At 40.2% G+C, this 20,662-nt stretch overlaps 1 protein-coding gene across 7 annotated transcripts in view; it reads right to left on the reverse strand.

Moving 5' to 3' along the window:
- LOC111868080 (F-actin-monooxygenase Mical) overlaps nt 1-20,662 on the reverse strand; it is a 136,494-nt gene that overhangs the window by 91,747 nt on the left and 24,085 nt on the right. For 5 of the 7 annotated variants that reach the window (XM_023858456.2, XM_023858458.2, XM_023858457.2 and 2 more), the window contains exons 3-6: nt 9,276-9,489; nt 5,254-5,355; nt 2,120-2,327; nt 1,914-2,030 (exon numbers count right to left, since the gene is read on the reverse strand). In XM_023858456.2, the coding sequence (XP_023714224.1) occupies nt 1,914-2,030; nt 2,120-2,327; nt 5,254-5,355; nt 9,276-9,446 (598 nt within the window). In that variant the 5' untranslated portion in view covers nt 9,447-9,489. Of the gene's footprint in view, nt 1-1,913; nt 2,031-2,119; nt 2,328-5,253; nt 5,356-9,275; nt 9,490-15,279; nt 15,325-15,704; nt 15,788-20,662 lie in introns of those variants that run through there. The other 2 variants (XM_033752921.1, XM_023858455.2) reach the window with 2 other exon arrangements.

Below are 20,662 nucleotides of genomic sequence, written 5' to 3' on the forward strand. Positions count from 1 at the left end.
ACTACAAAAACCTTCCTGGCACCTCAGCATCTCAAAAAATTCAAAAATACACACTGCTAGATTTTGCTATATTCAAAATCTGCTATACCCTGGTCCATTACAACAAGGGTTTATTGAATTTTCAGAGGCTACAACTCCTACAAGGAACTCTCATATCATAAATCACAATCCAAACATTCAGTACTCTGAATTTCATCATATGAAGGCAGTACTGCCAGCCAACTTTTAGTATTTCAGTGTCTATGTTTCACAATTTACCTCACAAATCTGAATGTGAAACAATCACTCATTCAATACAAGTGACAGTCTTAATCTGAAAGTGTAATCAGCCGAAAGAATAGCAATAATATTTTCAAGTTAGCAGATCAATAAAATAAGAACTCACAGAGATATAATACTTTTCATATAACTGCAGGGCAGTCAAAGTTGCTGTCTGCCTTCACCTAGTGACAAGGTCAAAGAAAAAGAAAAAGGCTGGAAAGTTACCAAATTATCATACATTTACATAAATGGCTACAACATTTGCAGGCCATGAGATATTTATGTTTGATGACAATGTCTTTGTGTATACTACCACAGTCAATAAGTTCGTGGCATGGCTGCAAAGTGTCGTACGGGAATCTACTGCCAATATGTTTCAGCAATGTTTTCAACAGCTATACCAACATTGGTAGACTTGCATAGTGGCCAACGGCAACTATTTTGAGGGCCGATGTGGATCTGCGTAAGTGTATGTGAATACCTTGTAATGTGATGTGATAAAACCACACTCTACGAACTTAATGACTCTACCACGTATTTCACACACATAACTGACTTGGTGGACTTCTCACCCCGACACCGAGAACCAAATTCAAAGTCACAAATATTCTATTAAATATTTAAGACACTGTAAAGGCAAACGCAAAGTTGTCCCTGTGCTTAATAAATTAAGCACTATGCAATAAAGATGTATGAGGCAGTAAATGGAAATAAGATTTAGAAGTTTGTGACAAAGGTACATTAATGCAATTATTGAATTTTTGGACATTATCAATCATCCTGTCCTTTATTTAAAAACCATATTTCAAAGACTGGACTCTGTCTCCATCCTCAGGTAAAAGCCTTCTCAGTTGGCTCCAAACAACAGAGACAGTCCTTATCTCCAAACATCACAACCAACACAAGACAGGATATACAAACCAAACACAACCTAACCCATCAGTTGGAATTAAGACAAACATCAAAAACTCCACACATGAGGCCCTGCACCATGACCATCATAATTTAATGGCAGAGATCATAAATTCACAGAACTACCAAATAGAAGCCAACACTATGAGACAAATTCTGAAAGATGAAAATATTATAAAATCAATGACAGGACATGGTCCTAAAAAAAGAAGATATACATACATATACATACAAGTATTGAAGATTAAAATTCTAGCAGACAAAAATTTCCACATACCAAATAGGACCTAAAACTATGTGGCCTGTAGTCCGCAAGGAAACTATACTGACAGAGTGACCACCACTTGTTGACAAAGTTAGTCTATAATAGGACCTAACAGAGGATAAAACTAAGACTTAAAATGATGATCTGTGTAGTAACAACATAAAAACACAACTTTCCCATATAATCTGAGGGTGGGGACAGAGTCCAGTTTCCAAAACATACTTTTTCAATAAAAACAAGATGATGGATAATGTCAAAAAAGTCAATAACTGTATAAGTAAAAGGAGATTTGTATTATAATAAATTATATAAAACTCATTAACTGTAACATAAATTGCAACCAAAATCTTGTACTGTATGCTGTGCAGAAGCAGGGTGGTGTGAATACCTGTCATCTTCTAATAAAGGCATAAGGTTTGGAAATGAGTCATGGTATGTACCTGTGGAGAAACAAGTTAAGATTCTTCATACATACTTTCATCTGATTGCTCATCAGGTGGAGGAAGCAGGCGTTCAAAACTAACTCCTTCATGTATTTCAACTCCCAAAATAAGGGCCACTTTCAAGAGAATGCATTGCAGCTGCCTAATACCTAGTCAGAGAACAAAAAATATTAACTTTAATTTAATTCTGTGATGTCCATAAGAAATACCAGAACTTCTGCTGATTAACAGTACTTACTAATATGATCAATGGCACCGGCACAGAATTTTCCAAAGAATTTCTTGGCACCAAGTGCTCTGAGATCTTGAATTACAAAAGGCCACAGATGAAGTACATTGTTCCGGGAGATACGATCACGCTTTTCTACTATCACAACCTTTGCCCCCAACAACTGTGCCTCTATGGCAGTACGAAGGCCACATGGTCCTGCTCCAATGATCAGAACCTATTCAACAAAATTAAGTTTCAACATTTCATAATACCAGTATAATGGCAGTCAGTTGTTGTGTACTCTTCAATTATTTGAATAAAGGAAAAAGTATATGGGCATAAATGCCATCAATTCAAACTTCTGAATAAACACAATGCACTGAAAAGCTGCCTCTCATCTTAAACAGTCCAAAAGAATCCAACAATCAAAACATTTCACTCTGCACATTCTCCTTCATAAAAACGGAATAAACCAATTATGAGGTGTAATATTAATAATGATGTTAAGTTAAATGCTCTCTATGAGCTTATATATTCTTCAGAAATTACTGTGGTGATTTATCTGAAGAATCAACATTCATGTTGACTGGATACAGCTCAATGGGGCTGAAGAAAATATAAATTGTTCACTTGAATAGGGATCCCAATGTGTGGTAAAACTGTGAACCACTATGCACAAATGATTCAAAGCCTATATGATGGGGAAAAAATATGGATGTGGTTATCCTCCTGCATTATTGGGTTCCTAACACAATTCTCATTTCAAGAAAAAAGCCAAACACCATCTACAGTCACACATACCACCAACACCATTTAGGTATTTTTTCTTTTTCAAGTGGCTTCTTGTAACTGGCTTCTGGCTGTTGCCAAGCATTTGAACAAATGAACTGAACCGAATCATCATCATCATAATTGTTAGTGGCAGTAGTAGTAGTAATAGTAATGGTGGTGGTAGTAGTAATATTATTGTTGTTTCTGTTTTCTACTTCTTTGCTTTCTTACATTCTGATTCTTTTAATGTCTGTTTACAGCCTTCCTTTCATTACAGCTTTTCTACAGCACTTCGTCGTAACTGGCTTCATTGCTGTTGTCAAGTACTTTACAAAATGAACTGAACTGTTACTGCTGTTGATGTCATTACTTTTACTGTTTGCTTTTCTCCCCTTTGATCAATATCTGAGATGGTTCACTGGTAAGCTCCCTTTAACAGTAACGAAGAAACGAGTAAGCTATCTAACATACTTGATACTTCATAAACCACAAATCAAATAAGTAAGCAAAAAAGTAAAAGTATCCCTGTAACAGGCCATGGAGGTCCATTGGGTTGTGAGATGTTGAGGTTCCCACATTTTCTAGACAATCGGCTCATAGATGGCAGCAAGGTTATCAGGCTTACACACTGGCCACCCTTTACCACCAAGAATATTCCAAGAACATTCCTGGTACTCATTTCTGTTAGAGGCTGAGTGGACTCCAGGGTGATAGTGTGGCTAAAAGGATGAGGTCAACTGAAAAAAATCCAATGACCTCATCGGGACTTGAACCCGCGACCTTCCATCTTGTAGCATAGTGCCTCAACCAACTACGCTGCCGCGTGCCTCCTTGCCTCGACCATCTATGCTACCGCCACAAGTCAAATTGTTAATACAAAGATTCTGATCTATAAAGTGAATTACATATGACTATATCTACAACCCATGAAATGGCTATCAATTTAAAAAGGTTTTATGAACCTGTAGTACAAATCAGACATGAGATTAAATGACATGTACAAGGTGGTTCAAATAAGACCGGGACTGATTTTTTTTTAAACCAAAATTGCCAAACACTTACTTGCACATGTGAGTCTTCAACGTACTCCCCTCCGGAGTCAACACATTTTTTCCAACGTTCTGGAAGCATCCTGATGCCCTTTTCAAAAAAGTTTTGTGGCTGGCGGCGTATCCATTCCCGAACATTCTGGATCACGGCGTCGTCCACAAACCGCATGCCTTGCAAGTCTGATTTGAGCCTTCCGAACAGGTAGAAATCACTTGGTGCCAAATCGGGACTGTACGGCGGATGTGCCAGAAGGTTCCATTTCAATTTCCAGAGGGTTTCCATTGTTGTTTTGGCCGTATGGAGGCGTGCATTGTCTTGAAGGAAGACTACCTGCTTTCCACCTCTCTTCTGCTTGGATCGGATCTTTTCCTTCACATCTGTTGCCAGGAGGTCTGAGTAATAAGCTGCATTGACTGTTCTGGCATCTGTCAGAAAGTCTACATGGATAACGCCCTGCCAGTCCCAGAAGAATCTTGCCATCACTTTTCCTGCCGAATGGCTCCTCCGCGCTCTCTTGGGTTTGGGAGAACTGGTATGCCGCAACTCGCATGATGATTGCTGGGACTTGGGAATGAAGTAGTGCACCCACGTTTCATCGGTGGTCACTATAGACTTCAAAAGTGCATCACTTCATCTTCAAACTGCTGTAGGAGATGACTGGCAACTTGCATGCGCACCATTTTGTTCACGTCCGTCAAAGTGCATGGCACACACCGTGCATTCACCATATGATAATGCAGGTGGTATTTCATGATGTATTCTACACTACCAACACTGATGGACAGCATTGCTCCAAGTTCCTTGATAGTGAAGCGCCTATTCTCACGAATAAGCACGTCTGCACAATCAGTGTTTGGCTTGGTGATGGGTGTTCGCGGCCGACCATCATGTGGTTCATTCTCCACACACTCTCTGCCCTCTCTGAAGCACTGACACCACTCAAACACACGGGTCTGTCAGAGACACTCTTCCTCATACTGTTGTTGGAGTCTACGGTGAATTTCAGCGGACGGGACGTTTTCTCCAACGATGAATTTGATCACAAAGCGTTGTTCCACTCTCCGCGGTACCTTCTGTTCTCTCATCACTCTAGCAACTTCCAGACAGGACTGAACAGGTTCTAACCCTAACAGGAGGGAGGATGGAGGTTGTGGCTTCACTTTCTCAAGGTCGCACAGCTGCTGCGCAGTGCGGCTTGTTTACAAAAAAATCAGTCCCGGTCATATTTGAACCACCTAGTATAACAAAATCTACCAGAACATAACAATTAAATGAATGAAACAAAATGCAAGTTAGTTACCCTAGGTAGATCATATTGTAAGTTTATAATTTGTACTTACACGTGTGTTAGGGCAAGCTTTACCTCTATTGTAACATTTATGACTAGCTCGCTTGTCAAATTTTGCCCAGAGAGCTTGAGCTTTCCAAGAGCGAAGTTTTGCCTGTAAGAAAATGAACCCAAGATTATGTATTAGCTTCCACATTTAATCACTCTTTGACTTACCAAATATATATACATGACTGGTGACTCAGAAATAACAATTTTTGAAGTGAGGTTGTGCTGTACTCTCTGAGATTTTTGTTTCATTACAAAATGGTAGATTTTAGAGCACAGCACATATGCATCAATTTCTGCATCAGCTAGGCAAAACTCTAAAAGAAACCTACCCGAAAGTGACTAAAACTTGCTTCTGAAGAGAAAAATATAAACATATGTAAAATATTGTACTGTAGCATCTTGTTGCACTCTTCCATTTTTATTATAAATCTTATTTTACAGTCTTATATGCAACTATTTATTAACTTAAAAGTTTAAAATTTTTAAGTTTTAAATTTAAAGGTCACAACATGTTTTGGCCAATATGGCCATTTTCATGTGTTAGAATATATCTAATGGGGAAACTGCTGCTTTCTGTCGTTGCTGCTATTTCATGTGTAGGTCCCTCGGATGTGTATGTGTTGCTTCTTCCTGCTGAGTTCTTCGCTGTGTCTCTCATTCACACAATTGGAGCTTCAAGGCATAAGGGAATTACTCTGAAGAAAACAACACTGAATGGAGGGCATATTTGTTACAACCAATCTGCAAGCTTGAACCTCATTAGGCTTTTAAATTAGCTGAAAACACTGCATCAATCCAAGGCATGGCACACAGATACCACCAATAAGCACTCTGTCAACTTGTAGGTGGGTAGTACAAATGTGAACATGCAATAATGAAGATATGCATGGTGCCTGAAAAATGTAAGCATTCTGTTTGACTTCCTTGGTGACTTGTTCCACTACAAAGTAGGCAATCAGTCCTGTTTGAATAGTAATGTTCATGTATGAACATTCTTGCATTAAATTCCAGAAACAGACAAATTGGTCATGCAAGGCAAATGCCAATTTCTGGACAAAGAGAAACTAAGGCCTCATATCAAAGAGGTAGCTGTACTGTGATAAAAACAGAGAACATTCAACATATGTGAACTACATCACAGAATTCCTTTTACTTCCAGAAATACAATCACTTTCATTTTTACTATAATCCACATGTCTTTACTATAATAATTTACATTCAAATGTTTTTTCTGTTGTCACAGATACAGTAGGGTGCAAATTAATTGTGACAAGCACTTATTTTGGTAAAAATCAAATTCTGTTGGTTACAGATAGAAAAAGCTGAGTTGTTTACCTCAGGTTTCTGTGAAGTGTGACCTTGACTAATAAGAACCAGTTTGCAAACCACTTCTGACTGGTTAGAACGGGAAAGGTTACCGCTTTATCAGTTGATAGCTTGTGTCTTTCACAGTGTGTGTTGCTTTGAACCCTGGGATACTTTTCATTTTTGCGAGTGTGAAAATGGACATTACTGTGAAGAAACGGGAAAAAATTGTTGGTCTTAATGAAGACACATCAATGACTGTGAGAGTCACTGCCACTGTTCTTGGTGTGGGAAAATTGGGTGTGACAAGAATTCTTTGTGCATACAAGGATTCTGGATCACTTTCTCCACACAGAAAAGGAAAATGCAGAAGAAAACGAAAAACAACTCCTTGTACTGTTCAGCTTCTATTGAGAAACAGTAGGTTATATCCAACAATGTCAAGTAAGGACCTTCAAAGAGATTTATTGACTTCAGGGGTTGATACTGATGCTTCAACTGTATGGCGCAGGCTTCTTGAAGTTGGGTGGAAGCCAAGAGAACCTATCAAAAAGAAACTGTTGACACCTGCTATGAAGCAGAAACTTATTATAGATCATGGACAACTGATGACTGGAAGAAAATGGCTTTCAGTGATGGATCACATTTTTCTGTTAAAGGTTACAGAACAAGTGTTGTCGCATGAAGCAATGATGAACAAGTGCGAGAGTGGAGTATCTTCAGCAAACTGTAAAATACCTTCCACAAAAAGTTTTGGGGTCTTTTCACTGCAAGTGGTCCTGGGAGTCTGGTTCCAGTTGATGGCATGACAAATTCATCAATGTACATCAAAATCCTTAAAAGTAGAGTTTTACCATTCCTGCAGACCTTTACAAATGGTAAAGGGACATTTCAACATGACCTTGCACCATGCCACAACTCAAAAAGCAGTCAAGAAATTCATTCAAGAAAACAAAATCAACATGCTCAAACCCAGTCAAAAATTTGTGGCGCATACTGAAGAAACGTCTGGGTAAAATGGACTGTTCAACTGAAGAACGCTTGGTAACAAATGTGATAAAAGTGTGGTTCCACAACAGTGGAGTGAAAAACATTTGCTCTAAATTGGTTGAGTCAATACCAAAACCTGTCCAGGAAGTCACATCAGCGAAAGGGAGGCATATTCTTTACTAAAATTATGTGAGATAATTGTATTTGAAGGTTTAGAATAAATAAATGTCAAAAAATCAAGTTTTTGATTTTGTCCCAATTAATTTGCATATATTTATCTTATTGTAATTCTTCTCAAGTTTTGGATCAGTCTGTCAATTGCCACACTTATAATCTTGAGCTTGGCTTGTTCAGACCATGATTCTTTCACTTTACATCACTACAATGTCTTCTTGTGCTCATTAACCTCTGTCCTGTAACTGCCAACATTAAACTCACTACTTGTGTTTCAGCATGGATTCTGCATCACGTTTACCTGCCACCTTATAGTTCAAAATAACTGACTGACTTGTGTACTCAATACATTTTCATCCAGGCAAAGTCATTCTCAAACATTCTTGCAGGATCTCGGTCAACCATGGTCTCCTTAGATTTCAGAACTGTGCAGAAAGTGGGGTAAGGCTGCAGTGTTTCTCGAACAGCAGTGCGTGCAAATACTGACATGTGACCCACCTTCCCTTGCTCCCATGACAATAGTAATAGCAAGCATTTACGTACATATATAACTTTATCTATCTGGTCTTAAAGGCCGTGCCATAGCTCAAGCAGTTAGTCACTGGCTTCTCATCGTGGCGGCCTGGGTTCGATCCCGGGTCTGGTAAAGTGGGATTTGTGGTGGACAAAGTGGCGCTGGGGCGGGTTTTCTCCTAGTACTTCGGTTTCCCTTGCCAATCTTCATTCCACCAAATTCTCCATCATCATAATCACCCAGGGCAGGCTACAATAGGCCAATCAGTGGCCGCCATGCCGAGTGGACCCAGTTGGACTCCACCCCCCACTAAGCGAATCTGGTTTTAAAAGTGGTATGTAAAGAGACAATTACAGTTTGTTGTTAGTTATAATATGATGTCCGGTCTAATAATGTCTACCATCGAGATTCAGCCCCCTGTAATACCAGACAATTATGGGTGGATATTAACATCCAAATTAGAAGACTTACGAGACCAGTGTCCATTTATGTAAATTAATATGGAGAGGTGTTCCTGGGTTACTCCATGTGACAATATTTGAGCCATCAACTCCTAATAGCAGCTAACTCTTAAATTATATGCAAACTTCTCACCAAAAGAAATATTTTTGCTCTTTGCTGATGAATGTGGGGAACTCAGTTTAAATTTACCCTCACAGACATTACAGTGACTGGCTGTCTGCTAGAAGGAAGAACACGGTTAGGCCCTCCATACATACAACCTTCTTGGCTTTTGTCTGAGTAATTAACTGAACAAATATGATGCATAATTCAGGACACTTAAAATCCCATCAACCATTTTCTGGTAAGAGTAGCACCTGATTTATTTTTCCTGGATATTCTCACTTGTTCCTTCCATTTTATAAATTTTTTCTGCACAATACTAACTTCCCTTTTTCATTCATAAAATTTATTTTACTGGTTTACATTTCTATCTTAATTTGTATCTAAACTGCGACTGACATTGCACACTTTCTTTGAGAAAACAGGCAGTTTGTTCAAATGAAAATAAAGAGAACCTGACAACTAGGAAATCTCACCTTAAGTTTTGGGTAGAAATGAGGAAAGACTGTAGGCTTGATGCGCAGCAGTTCACATAGTTGCCTGTGATGACCTAAGATGCTTTTCAGTGTAGAGGAATTGCAGAACTGATCGAACACATCTGACGCAAGAGCAATTTCTTGAGGGACAGGTTGCTTCCTGTGTTCCATGCTTCAGGAGTAAATTACCTTTGTACTTCAGCAATAACTAAATCTGAAATCAGAATAAGGAAAAGTGGATATAAATTTACAGATACAAGCAAATGCATTTTAAAAAACTAGCACTATCCATGCTGCAATTTCATTAGTTTGTTCCAGAGCTGGTTCAAGGTTAAACTGGACTTTTCATCTTTTTCCTTAAGATGTGAGCACCATAAAATAAAACTCTTTTGTGGAAAGTTGGCGGCAACACTACACTCACCGCCTGGCAGGAGATGGGAAGTGTGTTTCGGGATTCAGAAGGAGTGATTCATGTTGATTTTTCCCATATGGTGTAACAATTAATGCACAGTATTACAGTATTAAATTAATTTGGTTCACAATGTTGTGCATCAAATGATTCACAAGAAAAGTCCTTGATAACTGTCAAGGAAGATCAATACTACTGCATGACAATGCTCATTCACATACAGCAAATTTGATGAAGGTGCCATTGCCAACAATGGGCAGGGAAATCATGAAACACCCTCCTTACAGCCCCTAGTGATTTTCATTTGTTTGGACCAATGAAGGTTCATCTTGAAGGCCAGGAATTTAAAACTGATGCAAACTCAAATGCAGTGTCCGAAGGGCCTACAGTCAGGATAAAACCGTGTACTTGTACACTGCTGGAATCAGTAATTTGCCAGGATGATGGAAGAAATATGTCAGTGTAAAGCAAGAATAGTATATTGAAAAGGAGCAAGAGTTTGGCGATTCTGGGATATATATTCTTTTTGTAAAAAAAATAAAGTCCCAGTCAACCTTGATCAAGTTATATATAAGGGATTAATTCTGTACGGAATGTGGGAAGTAAAATTACATGCATGTGGCCATAACATGTTGATCATTTTTTATACTTGGGAAGAAAACTTTCGAGCACTGGGAGAATACAAGATGATGGGACAGAATTACTAGAAAAGGGAAGACTGTGCCTTAACAGAAATGAAAAATAACTTTGCACGATACAATATTTCAGACATTAAAACACAGCTAAGAGATGGTCACTGTTCAAAGGAGAATTGATAAACTGGAGAAGAATGCTGAAATGAAATTCCTGACATTCATGATTCAAAGAAAGAGAAGAGAATATGGGAAAATGTAGAATTGGAGGTTCTCACAGCAGTGGTTATGAAGAGTTCAGTCCTTTGACATATAACACAATGTAGTCTGCTGAAAGTTGACTGATGTTTCAGAACATAGCACCTCCATCGTCAGTGTCAAAGCTTAAGCTAAGCAAGAAACCACCATCAAGCAGTTGGCAAGAAAAAGGATAGAGTTCAATATGGAAAGCCATTATAAAGGTAGGAATTTGAGTTACAGTCTTTCAAGGAAGTATTAAAATGAGCTCACCATGTTATGCGAATGGACAGTGGCAGGAAATGTATGCACAGTGTAAACATTTTGGTGTCTTCAGTCCCTTCTGTTTTACATCTCAAAAAATGGAAGACTTACAGAAAAGGTGCAGTCAACATAAATGTGTGTTTAATTTTCTTTTACAAGTTTTGACATAAACATTTTTCACTCCAATAGATATTTAGCAAGTTATACTTGAGATGTGCACAGAAATGTATATAGGTCTTCATGTAGAATGTCCCTTACATTTTCTGATTTTAACTAGAATTGGAATGTGTCAACACATTTCAGAAAAATTCACAAAATCTGAAATTTCATTAACATCAATTCAGCTGTTCTACAATTCTCACATATGGGCAGAGACAAGCAGACATGCTGAAGCTATCAGGCACCTTTTTGTAACTTTCTGTAGTTCTTAATGTTCTGAAAAGGGCACATTCAAACATGGTGAAATGACCAACTGAATTGATAATTAGAAAGGACAAAACGACTGGAGACAGATGAAACAAAAAAGACAGCAGAAAGAAAGTGAGAGAGAAAATTGGAAATGTCCATAAATACTGTCATTGTGACCAGACACGGTAGTTGTTGGATTGATAATTTATTTAACTCTTATAACTCGTAACTACTAATAATTATAATGCTACCATTAACCTACACACTTTACAATTCACTACAGCATGCGTAATTTCTTGTCAATTTGCCATGTCGTCATCAGTCGTCGAGAGGTAACGGTTCCTAACAAAGAATATTTCTGTTTCCGTGTTCACATTCTAACCAGCTGGCGACAGTCTCACGATCAGTCAGAGTTACTTTATGATGGGCAGTTGACCACCAACCAATTCACCTTGGACCCAAGCCCCTTGAGGATCACAACCAAAGATTATTTTTTGCAACTGAAACCTTGCGGTCACAGTCCTTACATAATATCCTCTCTGATAGGAGGATGAGTTTGTCTTTTACAGTTGCTGCTGGCCCTAGCCAGCGCAGTCATTCTCAGATCCAAGTCCCGCGGGACTCATGACATTTACTATCTCAGATTCTAGACTCCCCCAACCTGGAGGGCCTGGTCCTTGTACTTATATCCCCCAAAACAGGGTGGACCAGTAATAACCCCAGGCAATAGGTTCCCTTTCTGCCGCCTCCTACGACTCGCAGGGTTACGGTGGAGGTATTTGAACCCACCTCCAAACAGGCTCCGTGAATACATTTAGACCATGGCTCTAGTTATATAACCTCGGTATTGACCGATGGCCTCCATCTTTCCTAACCAGGCTTCCCTTGTGGTCTTCATTTCTCTCTGATGGGCTTTCATCTGGCCTTCCATCTTTTCTTCATTGTCCTCTCTATCTCCTCCCAGATGGTGTTTATTGCTGCTTTCATCTCCTCTTGGCTGGCCATTATCGTGGCCTCCATGTTTTCTAGAGAGGCTATCATCTTTTCTGAGATGGCTACCAGACATTCTAAATCCACTGTGATTATCCATCACTTGGGTTCCAATCCAATGTGTCCAATCCTATACAACTTCTGACACCAGTCTGTCAAGCGTTAGTGACCAGATACAGGGTTCGCACTGAATGTTAAATTTATTGAATGCCTACTATTGGTGAATACAAATAATTGTAAAGCTACAGTTAACCTACACACTTTACAATTCATTACAGCGAGTACTAAACTTTCTCGGTTTGTTATGTCTTCACCAGTCATTGCCTGGTAACGGTTCCTAGAAATGAATATTCCCTTGCTTCTGTGTTCACGTCCCTACCTGCATGCAACCGCATTTTCTGGCTTCACTATTCCGGCCTTCAGCCATTATGTCACAACATGATGGCTGTAGCAATAATGAGGGGAAGTAAAGCAAATTTCTGGTGTTTTACAATAAGATCTTTAACCGTTACAGTTCATTCATATCAAGCACCCGTTTTCAGGGCATTATTATTTTTTTCATTTTCTTCTTCACCCCCCCCCCCTATACCTCTAATCTACGGTTATATGGACCCTATCCAAAAAGGGGGAAGGTAGCTGGACAAAAGATGAACTTTAGTGTTTAGACCTGGAATTAGGAACTTTTTAGTTCTGATAATATTTCATTAATTTATTCAAAAAATTGCTTTCCTGGAAATATTATATAAAATATTTATCTGCCAGGCTAGTAGAAGCCAGGATGGTCAAAGACCATAACTGCAGGAACTAAGCCACAGTGGCATCCCATATCTGCAGCATTATTAATAATAAATGATCAAAACTTCTGTCAGTATATTCTACTTCATAACTTAAAGATACCTTTAATAGCTTGACCACAAAGCTACATGTCATACACTAAAAGACTGACATACACGTTTCACAGTTTATAGCATTCTGTCACCCTATTGGAATTCCAAATTCATTGTTCCTTTGGTTGTAATGTCACTGCTAAAAGAAAAGGTAAAGCTATCCCTGTAACAGACCATGAAGGCCAATAGAGTTGTGAGACGTCGTGGCTCTCACATTTTCTAGACAATCAGCTGACAGATGGTGATGAGGATGTCAGCCTTATGAGCCGGCTGCTCTTTACCCCCCCCCAACAGGAATATTTCTGGCACTAATTTCTGTTAGAGGCTGAGTCGACCCCAGTGCCATGGTGTGGCTGGAAGGGTTAGGTCAACTGAAAAATCCAATGACCTCGGATTCAAACCCGCAACCTTCCGGCTTGTAGCATAGTGCCTCAACCAATTACGCTCTACCGTGTGCCCCTGTAAAGTCTCTGATATAACAGTATTCATTATACAGTTTACTGCATTCCACAATCCTCTGGACCTGTATTATTTGTTTCATGGTTACATTATTTCTTTATAACAATCTTACTGTGACGAAAGTAATAATTAATACAGTGATTAGGGTGCTGATGGATTAATATTACTGCTGCCAATAACAGTAATAACAACACTTACAGTAAACACCACAAAAATTTTCCCTTCATGACTGCGTGTACGATTATTTATCTAAAGCATTTTTAGATTTAGTAGATAATAAATGATATAAATAGAGGTTGGTTATTTAAGAGCCTGCCGCAAATTCTTCTGCCGGTCCAGCGGAAGAAACACAACCTTCTCACGGCAATTCTTTTCGCACGTGTTCTGGCCCGCAGCACAGCGCAATAGTCTATTGACCAACAAATCAGAAACAAAACCCACAGATCACAGATGCTGGAAATGGTCCCTGTTGTTACACACGCACTCCTTGCATCTCCATGAAAAATTCACATTCACACGTCACACATGGCGATTTCATCAAAATTCTCGTGAGCACTCGGGGTTTTAATTCAGTTCCTTTCTGTCCACTAATGACCCTGTCACTCTCCATTTATTTACAGCTGCACGAATATGCGTGTGTATGTGCAATTGTAGCCGGTCACGGTAGCCGAGCGGTCTAAGGCATGCACTGTCTTCGCTCGCTCGGAAGCCGGGATCGTGGGTTCGAATCCCACTCAGGGCATGGATGTTTGTGTGCGTTTTTCTGTGTTTGTCTACAGGTAGAGTCCTTGCGACGAGCTGATCACTCTCCCAAGGAGTCCTACCGAATGTGTAAGATCTAGTAAACCGAAGTGAAACGGAGAGTTTCATGGAGGTAGGCCTAGGCCCAAATTGGGGCTGTAGCGAAACAGAAAAAAAAAAAGTGCAATTGTAACATCCTGGAATTTACATAGGCATCTTCTTATTTTCATACAATATCGTTCATGAACACTCGTTCTAACTTTGAACTCTCACGTGCCATCTCGTTACAAGAAGTAACACGCCCGATCGAATGTTTAATACAGCGGCAGATAACTTGGGATCACGACCGAAAGACACATAATGCATACGCCTGCTTCACAGTAGCTGTTCAAAACATTTACTAGGTCGATATAGGCAAGAAATTGTGATATGTATAGGTTACTGTCCTGACTATGCCACAAACCCGCACGCTCGCGATGCGAGTTGACGCACAGCAGCGTGTTCTTTCGGCAGAGCAGGCCGAAGGATCTGCGTTAGGCCTTCTGGTATCTTATTATTATGGCTCTACAGCCCTTTGTTTGGCCCTGGCCAATTTTTCAGTTTCTTGATCCTATATACACAGTCCGTAGGACTCCTTGGACGGGTGATCAGGCTGTCGCAAAACCTCTATCTACGCACAGAACACAAACACATAATAAATACACACAATACAGACAGCCATGCCTTGAGTGGGATTCGAACCCATGCTGGCAGCAAAAAAGGAAGGACACATCACAGACACAGTACACACAGAAACGACTCCCATAGTGGACGAACCATACTATACGCGAGTTTGAATTAAAACATATTGATGAATAATCTTAACAAGTTTTAGTATATACAAATGTTATTATAGTTGTCGAATAATGTACTTTTTAAATAATGTTATAAAGACACAAGATGGCAAACAATGTAATAGCTTAGCGTAAATAACGAACCTGAAGATGGCACTATGTTGCCGAAACATGTAGTAAGAAGCGACATATGAAACTGAGTGCACTACAAGACGGCCATTACATACGTATCATGGATGAAGACAGTTCATGCCTTAGACCGCGCGGCCACTGTGATCGGCCTTCTGGTATTTACCTGAAAAAATTCAAGTACAGTCAATCACGTACCAGCACTGCCTGACAAATCCCAAATTAACTTTTTTAAACCGAGGAACATGTTACTTTAAACATGGATATGATGTGCCTATAGGCGATTTCCGTCATTTTTCCCACTTCGGCTACAAGCACGTAATACACCGCCTCAATTTTCGATTCTCCCTTCATATTTCCGGTTTTGTAAACGACAGCACTGACGTTCAGCAAAATGTAATGTCACAGTATGAACACATTCCTATTCTAGAGTACCGTACCTTCCCATCCCTGCGGGGTCCGCCGCCTTAAGCGTGTGCATGTCATCTGACGGTGCAATATTCACGCTTCGTATCATAAATGTGTGTCCCATTTTTATCCTCTTTACGCTGAAATGTTCCTTGCCCGTTGGATCCCGTCCAATATGACGGAACTGCCTTACGGTACATGCGTTCCTACTTCTGATTTAATGGTATCTTTAGTGCATACTGATTGCCCCAACTGTGTCAATTATACCGTTAGGGCGATCTGTTTTAAATCCACTACACACCTCACCCAGCTGCACCCATAGTCCTGCAAGTAATAACAAAGTGAGCTGTGACGTTGATATCCACAATGTTTTTCGCCAAACACTGTCCTAACAAGTTCTACGAAGAACATGTGACACTACCTTCCATTAAAGTGAAGAGGGAGAGCATAAATAACAACTTAATAATTATTCAATTTAGTGATCAAATTCTCTGCATTTCCAGCTAATACAAAGTTACATTAGCGCCATGTTTGTAATTGTTAACACTCGCATAAAAATAACAAAGCAGAAAATTTAGTCGCCCTGTGCGGCCACCACACTGGTGCTTTGCATTCTAAGACACTTGTCTGTACAGAAGTTACACATTTATTGAAAATCTGCTGCCGAACAAAAGTTCAAGAATTTATGGTACGCTAAGTGGCATACGTATCGCTTCTATCTCTGAAGCTCGTATGACCGTCGTGTTCGTATTATTGAGGTTATGAATTACGATGTGTAAAAATGCCAGAGCCTTCAACTGCATGACATCCATAGCAAAATTCGTGAAAATTCGTCGACTGGTTCAAGTGTTATAACGGGGGCCAGATACAGGGGGCATCAGAAGCTTGTCCCTTCCTTAAAACATAGCAAGTTCCTGAGGATGGGGTGGGAGGCATTAAACGCCTACTTCCTTCACGTGCTCCAATCTAGAGATCTATGGTGAGGGTAGAACTAACTACGAGTATAAAGTAATAATTATATAACTTAACCGTTCCCTTCGTGTATACATGTATCTACTGCGTGGGACTTCCCACTGGCTCATTACTTACAGCCATCAATCTGAAAACTAAACACAGGTTTTTCCTAACAGTCATTTTGCTCTATATTCTACCAAAGAAAAATATGAGTAGCATATTTTTCCAAACTCTATACCGCTGTGGAAAATCTCTGGACCGAAGAGGGATTCTGTGAGAGGAGGTTGGAGTAAAACTGCGTAATGAGAAGCTTCATAACTTGTACTCTTCTCCAAGTATAATTACAGAATGATCAAGGAAAGGAGTATGGAGTGGGCAGGGCATATAGCACGAATGGGGGAGAAGAGCAATGCGTATAGGACATTGGTGGGAAAGCCTGAAGGAAAGAGAATACTCGGAAGACCAAGGCGTAGGTGGGTGGACAATATTAAAATGGATCTCAGAGATATAGGATGGGATGGTATGGACTGGACTGATCTAGCCCAGGACAGGGACCGCTGGAGCGCTCTTGCGAACATGGTAATGAACCTTCGGGTTCCACAAAATGCTAGGGAAGTTCTTGAGTAGCTGCACAATTGGCAGCTTCTCAACAAGGGCTCGGCTCCATAAGTGAAACCACATAAAATCCCAGTAGATTAAGCAGCATAAACGTCGCTTCCCGCCTCAGAAGTGCGTAAGGCAGCCACCAGAGTACTGTTAATACTAAAAAAGTAGAGAGCATAAATGTGAAGTAGCCTCATAATATTCATGACCAGTTGCATGAAAATCGGTTAACTGGTTCACAACTCTGGGGGTGGGGATCATACATACGTACATATACAAAAATTAATTAGAACCATAAAATAGAAAAACGAGACTAAAAATCGTCAGTATGCAATGATGGTTACTTACGAAAACCCTCACTTGTTGCTTCTGTATTAAGGGGCCCAGATATGCAATTCAGACTTTTAAGATGCGAGGTCGAAATATTTGTGAACCTGGGGAGATTTCAGCATTCACACAATGCGCGCACGTCTCTTTCAGCTAGCAACCATCAAGGCTGACATTAAGCGTAAGAAAACGGCGCCAGCAAAACAGTACCGATGACTGTAAAAAAAGCTATCCCTGCAATAGGCCCTAAAGGCCCATAGGGGTGTGAGACGTCGAGCCTCCCAAATCTTCTAGACAATCGGTTCACAGATGGCAGTAAGGTTGTCAGCCTCACGCGCCGCCGCCATTTACCCCCCAGGAATCTTCCTGGTACTCATTTCTGTTCGCGGCTGAGTGGACCCCAGGGCCTAGTGCGGCTGGAAGTATTAGGTAAATTGAAAAAAATTCAATGGCCCCATCGGTACTCGAAACCGCGTCCTTACAGTAACGCAACAAATTCTTCCCGAAATATCAAAACCCTGAAAGGCATAACGTGTAATAGCTGATTTTATGGATCAAACCTTCTTTAAAATACCAAATGATGTACAGACCACCACAAAGTTTCGTCGGCATTTGATCTATCACACGTACTATTACGTACTACCTAAAATCTTTAAGTGACGACACTCGCTCCTGTGCTTAATTAAGCATCATACCGTGATGAAGTATGGGCACTAGCGTGTGGCTTCACAAGCTCTTAACCTCGGACCTTGACAGAGGTGATCAGTAGGGCCCGGATTTTTTTCAAATGCATATGCTCATATGAAAATGCATATTTTGAGGGTTTTTGGTCGTGATTGCATATTCTAAACGTAAGAGCATATTTCTGCATATATGTTTTAAATTAAGGACAATTTGAATATTCTCTAACAGAATCGGTTTTGCCTGTGTTTTGGACATCCTTTGCCAGTTGCTATGCTAAATTTTCTGAGTAACGGCACTTTTCCCACCTCGGCGGCCCGGGTTCGATCCCGGGTCTGGTCAAGTAAGATCTGTGGTGGACAAAGTGGCTCTGGGGCAGTTTTTCTCCGAGCATTTCGGTTTCCCCTGCCAATCTTCATTCCACCAAATTCTCCATCATCATAATTACCGGGGCAGGCTATAATAGGCCAATCAGTGGCCGCCGTGCCGAGTGGACCCAGTTGGACTCCACCCCCCACTAAGCGAAACGGCACTTTTACTACTTACAATACAAGCAGGTAGCTTGGCTATTTCGAAAGGGAGGGAGGTGGGATTTTCCTGCATTCCTTTGACCACCACAGCAGACAGTAGCATCAGAGGGTTGGTCCTTGAGAGAAGTCTCTTCAGTTAATGTGTTACTCTTTACTTTAATAGTCTGCATCAAAAAAGTGTTCGTGTACTGAAAATGCCTAAAGAAAAGTGCAGCAGTAGATATTTAAAACGTCGGTGGGTGTCAGGTAATAGTGACGATTCAACAGATGGTGTCGTCGTGTACTGTAAAGTTTGCGCAAAGGAAGTAAAATGTGAAAATAAATTTCAACTTGAATAACACTCAAGAACGACTGCACATATTGCGGCGACGAAGGGGAAGAAGAACAGCACACCACAACAGCTACTTCTTGCACAGGTCAAACCCAAGTTCTATGTTAATACAGTTTCAGCTGATCTTTGTAAGGCTTTAGTATGCAGCAACATTCCATGGAATAGATTAAGCAATCCAGTTCTGCGATCATTTCTGGAGAAATATTGTGCAATTAAAAAAATCACAGATGACTCAGCTCTTAGAAAAAAGTGTCTACCTTTGCTTGTTGAATCTACTCTGGAGTCAATCCATTGTGACATCAGAGGGAACTGGGTCTGGATATCGGTGGATGAGACAACCGATTTATGTGGCCGATACATAGCAAATTTCGTAGTTGGTAAGCTACATCCAGACGAACCCGGCAAACCTCATCTTCTTGCTTGCAAAGTACTAGAGAAAACCAACCACAGCACAACAGCAAGATCTGTAAATGATTCTCTGCGACTACTATGCCCATCTGAAATTGAGAATTGTTGTAAGGTGCTTGTATTACTCACAGATGGAGCTTCCTATATGTTGAAAGCAGCAAAGGCCTTACAATTATTTTATCCAAATCTTATACACGTAAGCTGTTTAGCGCATGGATTACACCGTATTGCAGAAAGAATACGCGCTCAGTTTCCAGCTGTTAACGATTTCATTGCACGTGGGAAAAAACCGTTTCTGAAAGCACCAGCTTGTGTCCAGATCTACAAAGATTGCCTACCTCAAGTTCCTCTGCCACCTGAACCTGTCCTAACTAGGTGGGGGGCATGGTTATCCGCAGTTTCATTTTATCAGGAGAATTTAAATCAAGTAAAAGAAGTGGTTACAAAACTTGAAGATTAGTGTGCATGTGTCCGTGAAGCAAAGGTGGTGTTTGGAAGTGATACTGTTTATCAAGATGTGAATGTTATCCATGCACATTTTTCTACAGTTTCAAAAGCATTGAGAGCTTAGCATCTTGTGGTGCTCTCCTTCACGACTCACTTGAACTCTTTCAGAAAGCAACTTGTTCACTGAATTCTGCTCCAGGCGAAACTGGAGAGAAGATTAAATGCAAGTTAGAAATGGTGTTGAATTCGAATCCAGGACTAAAAAAGATTCAGTCAATTAGTCAGTACATGAGTGGAATTAGGGTAGCTTTGCCAGATGAATGTTCCGAACCTTCGGCACCAGTGTATAAATACTGTCCAATCACGTCAGTTGATGTAGAAAGATAATTCTCAGCCTATAAACTCATTTTGACAGACAATAGACGTAGTTTGTTTCCAGAAAAACATTGAAAGACTTCTAGTTGCCTACTGTGATGCTACTTTCTGCAGTGAATGATACATGTAAATAGGCGAGTCTGAATGAAGTGACCTGTTTCTTAAATGCATATTGTTTTGTTTTTCTTTGTGCATATTTTCCCGCTTTTTAGCGCATATTTTAAATGTTTTAGTGCATATTTTAAGTGATTTTAGCGCATAAAGATCCGGGTCCTAGTGATAACTCAGTTCCACGCTCCGACCGATACACCCCCGGAGAAGTCGGCCTCGGTAC

Source organism: Cryptotermes secundus, unplaced genomic scaffold, assembly GCF_002891405.2.
Source record: "Cryptotermes secundus unplaced genomic scaffold, Csec_1.0 scaffold925, whole genome shotgun sequence".
Classification (NCBI taxonomy): Eukaryota; Metazoa; Arthropoda; class Insecta; order Blattodea; family Kalotermitidae; genus Cryptotermes; species Cryptotermes secundus.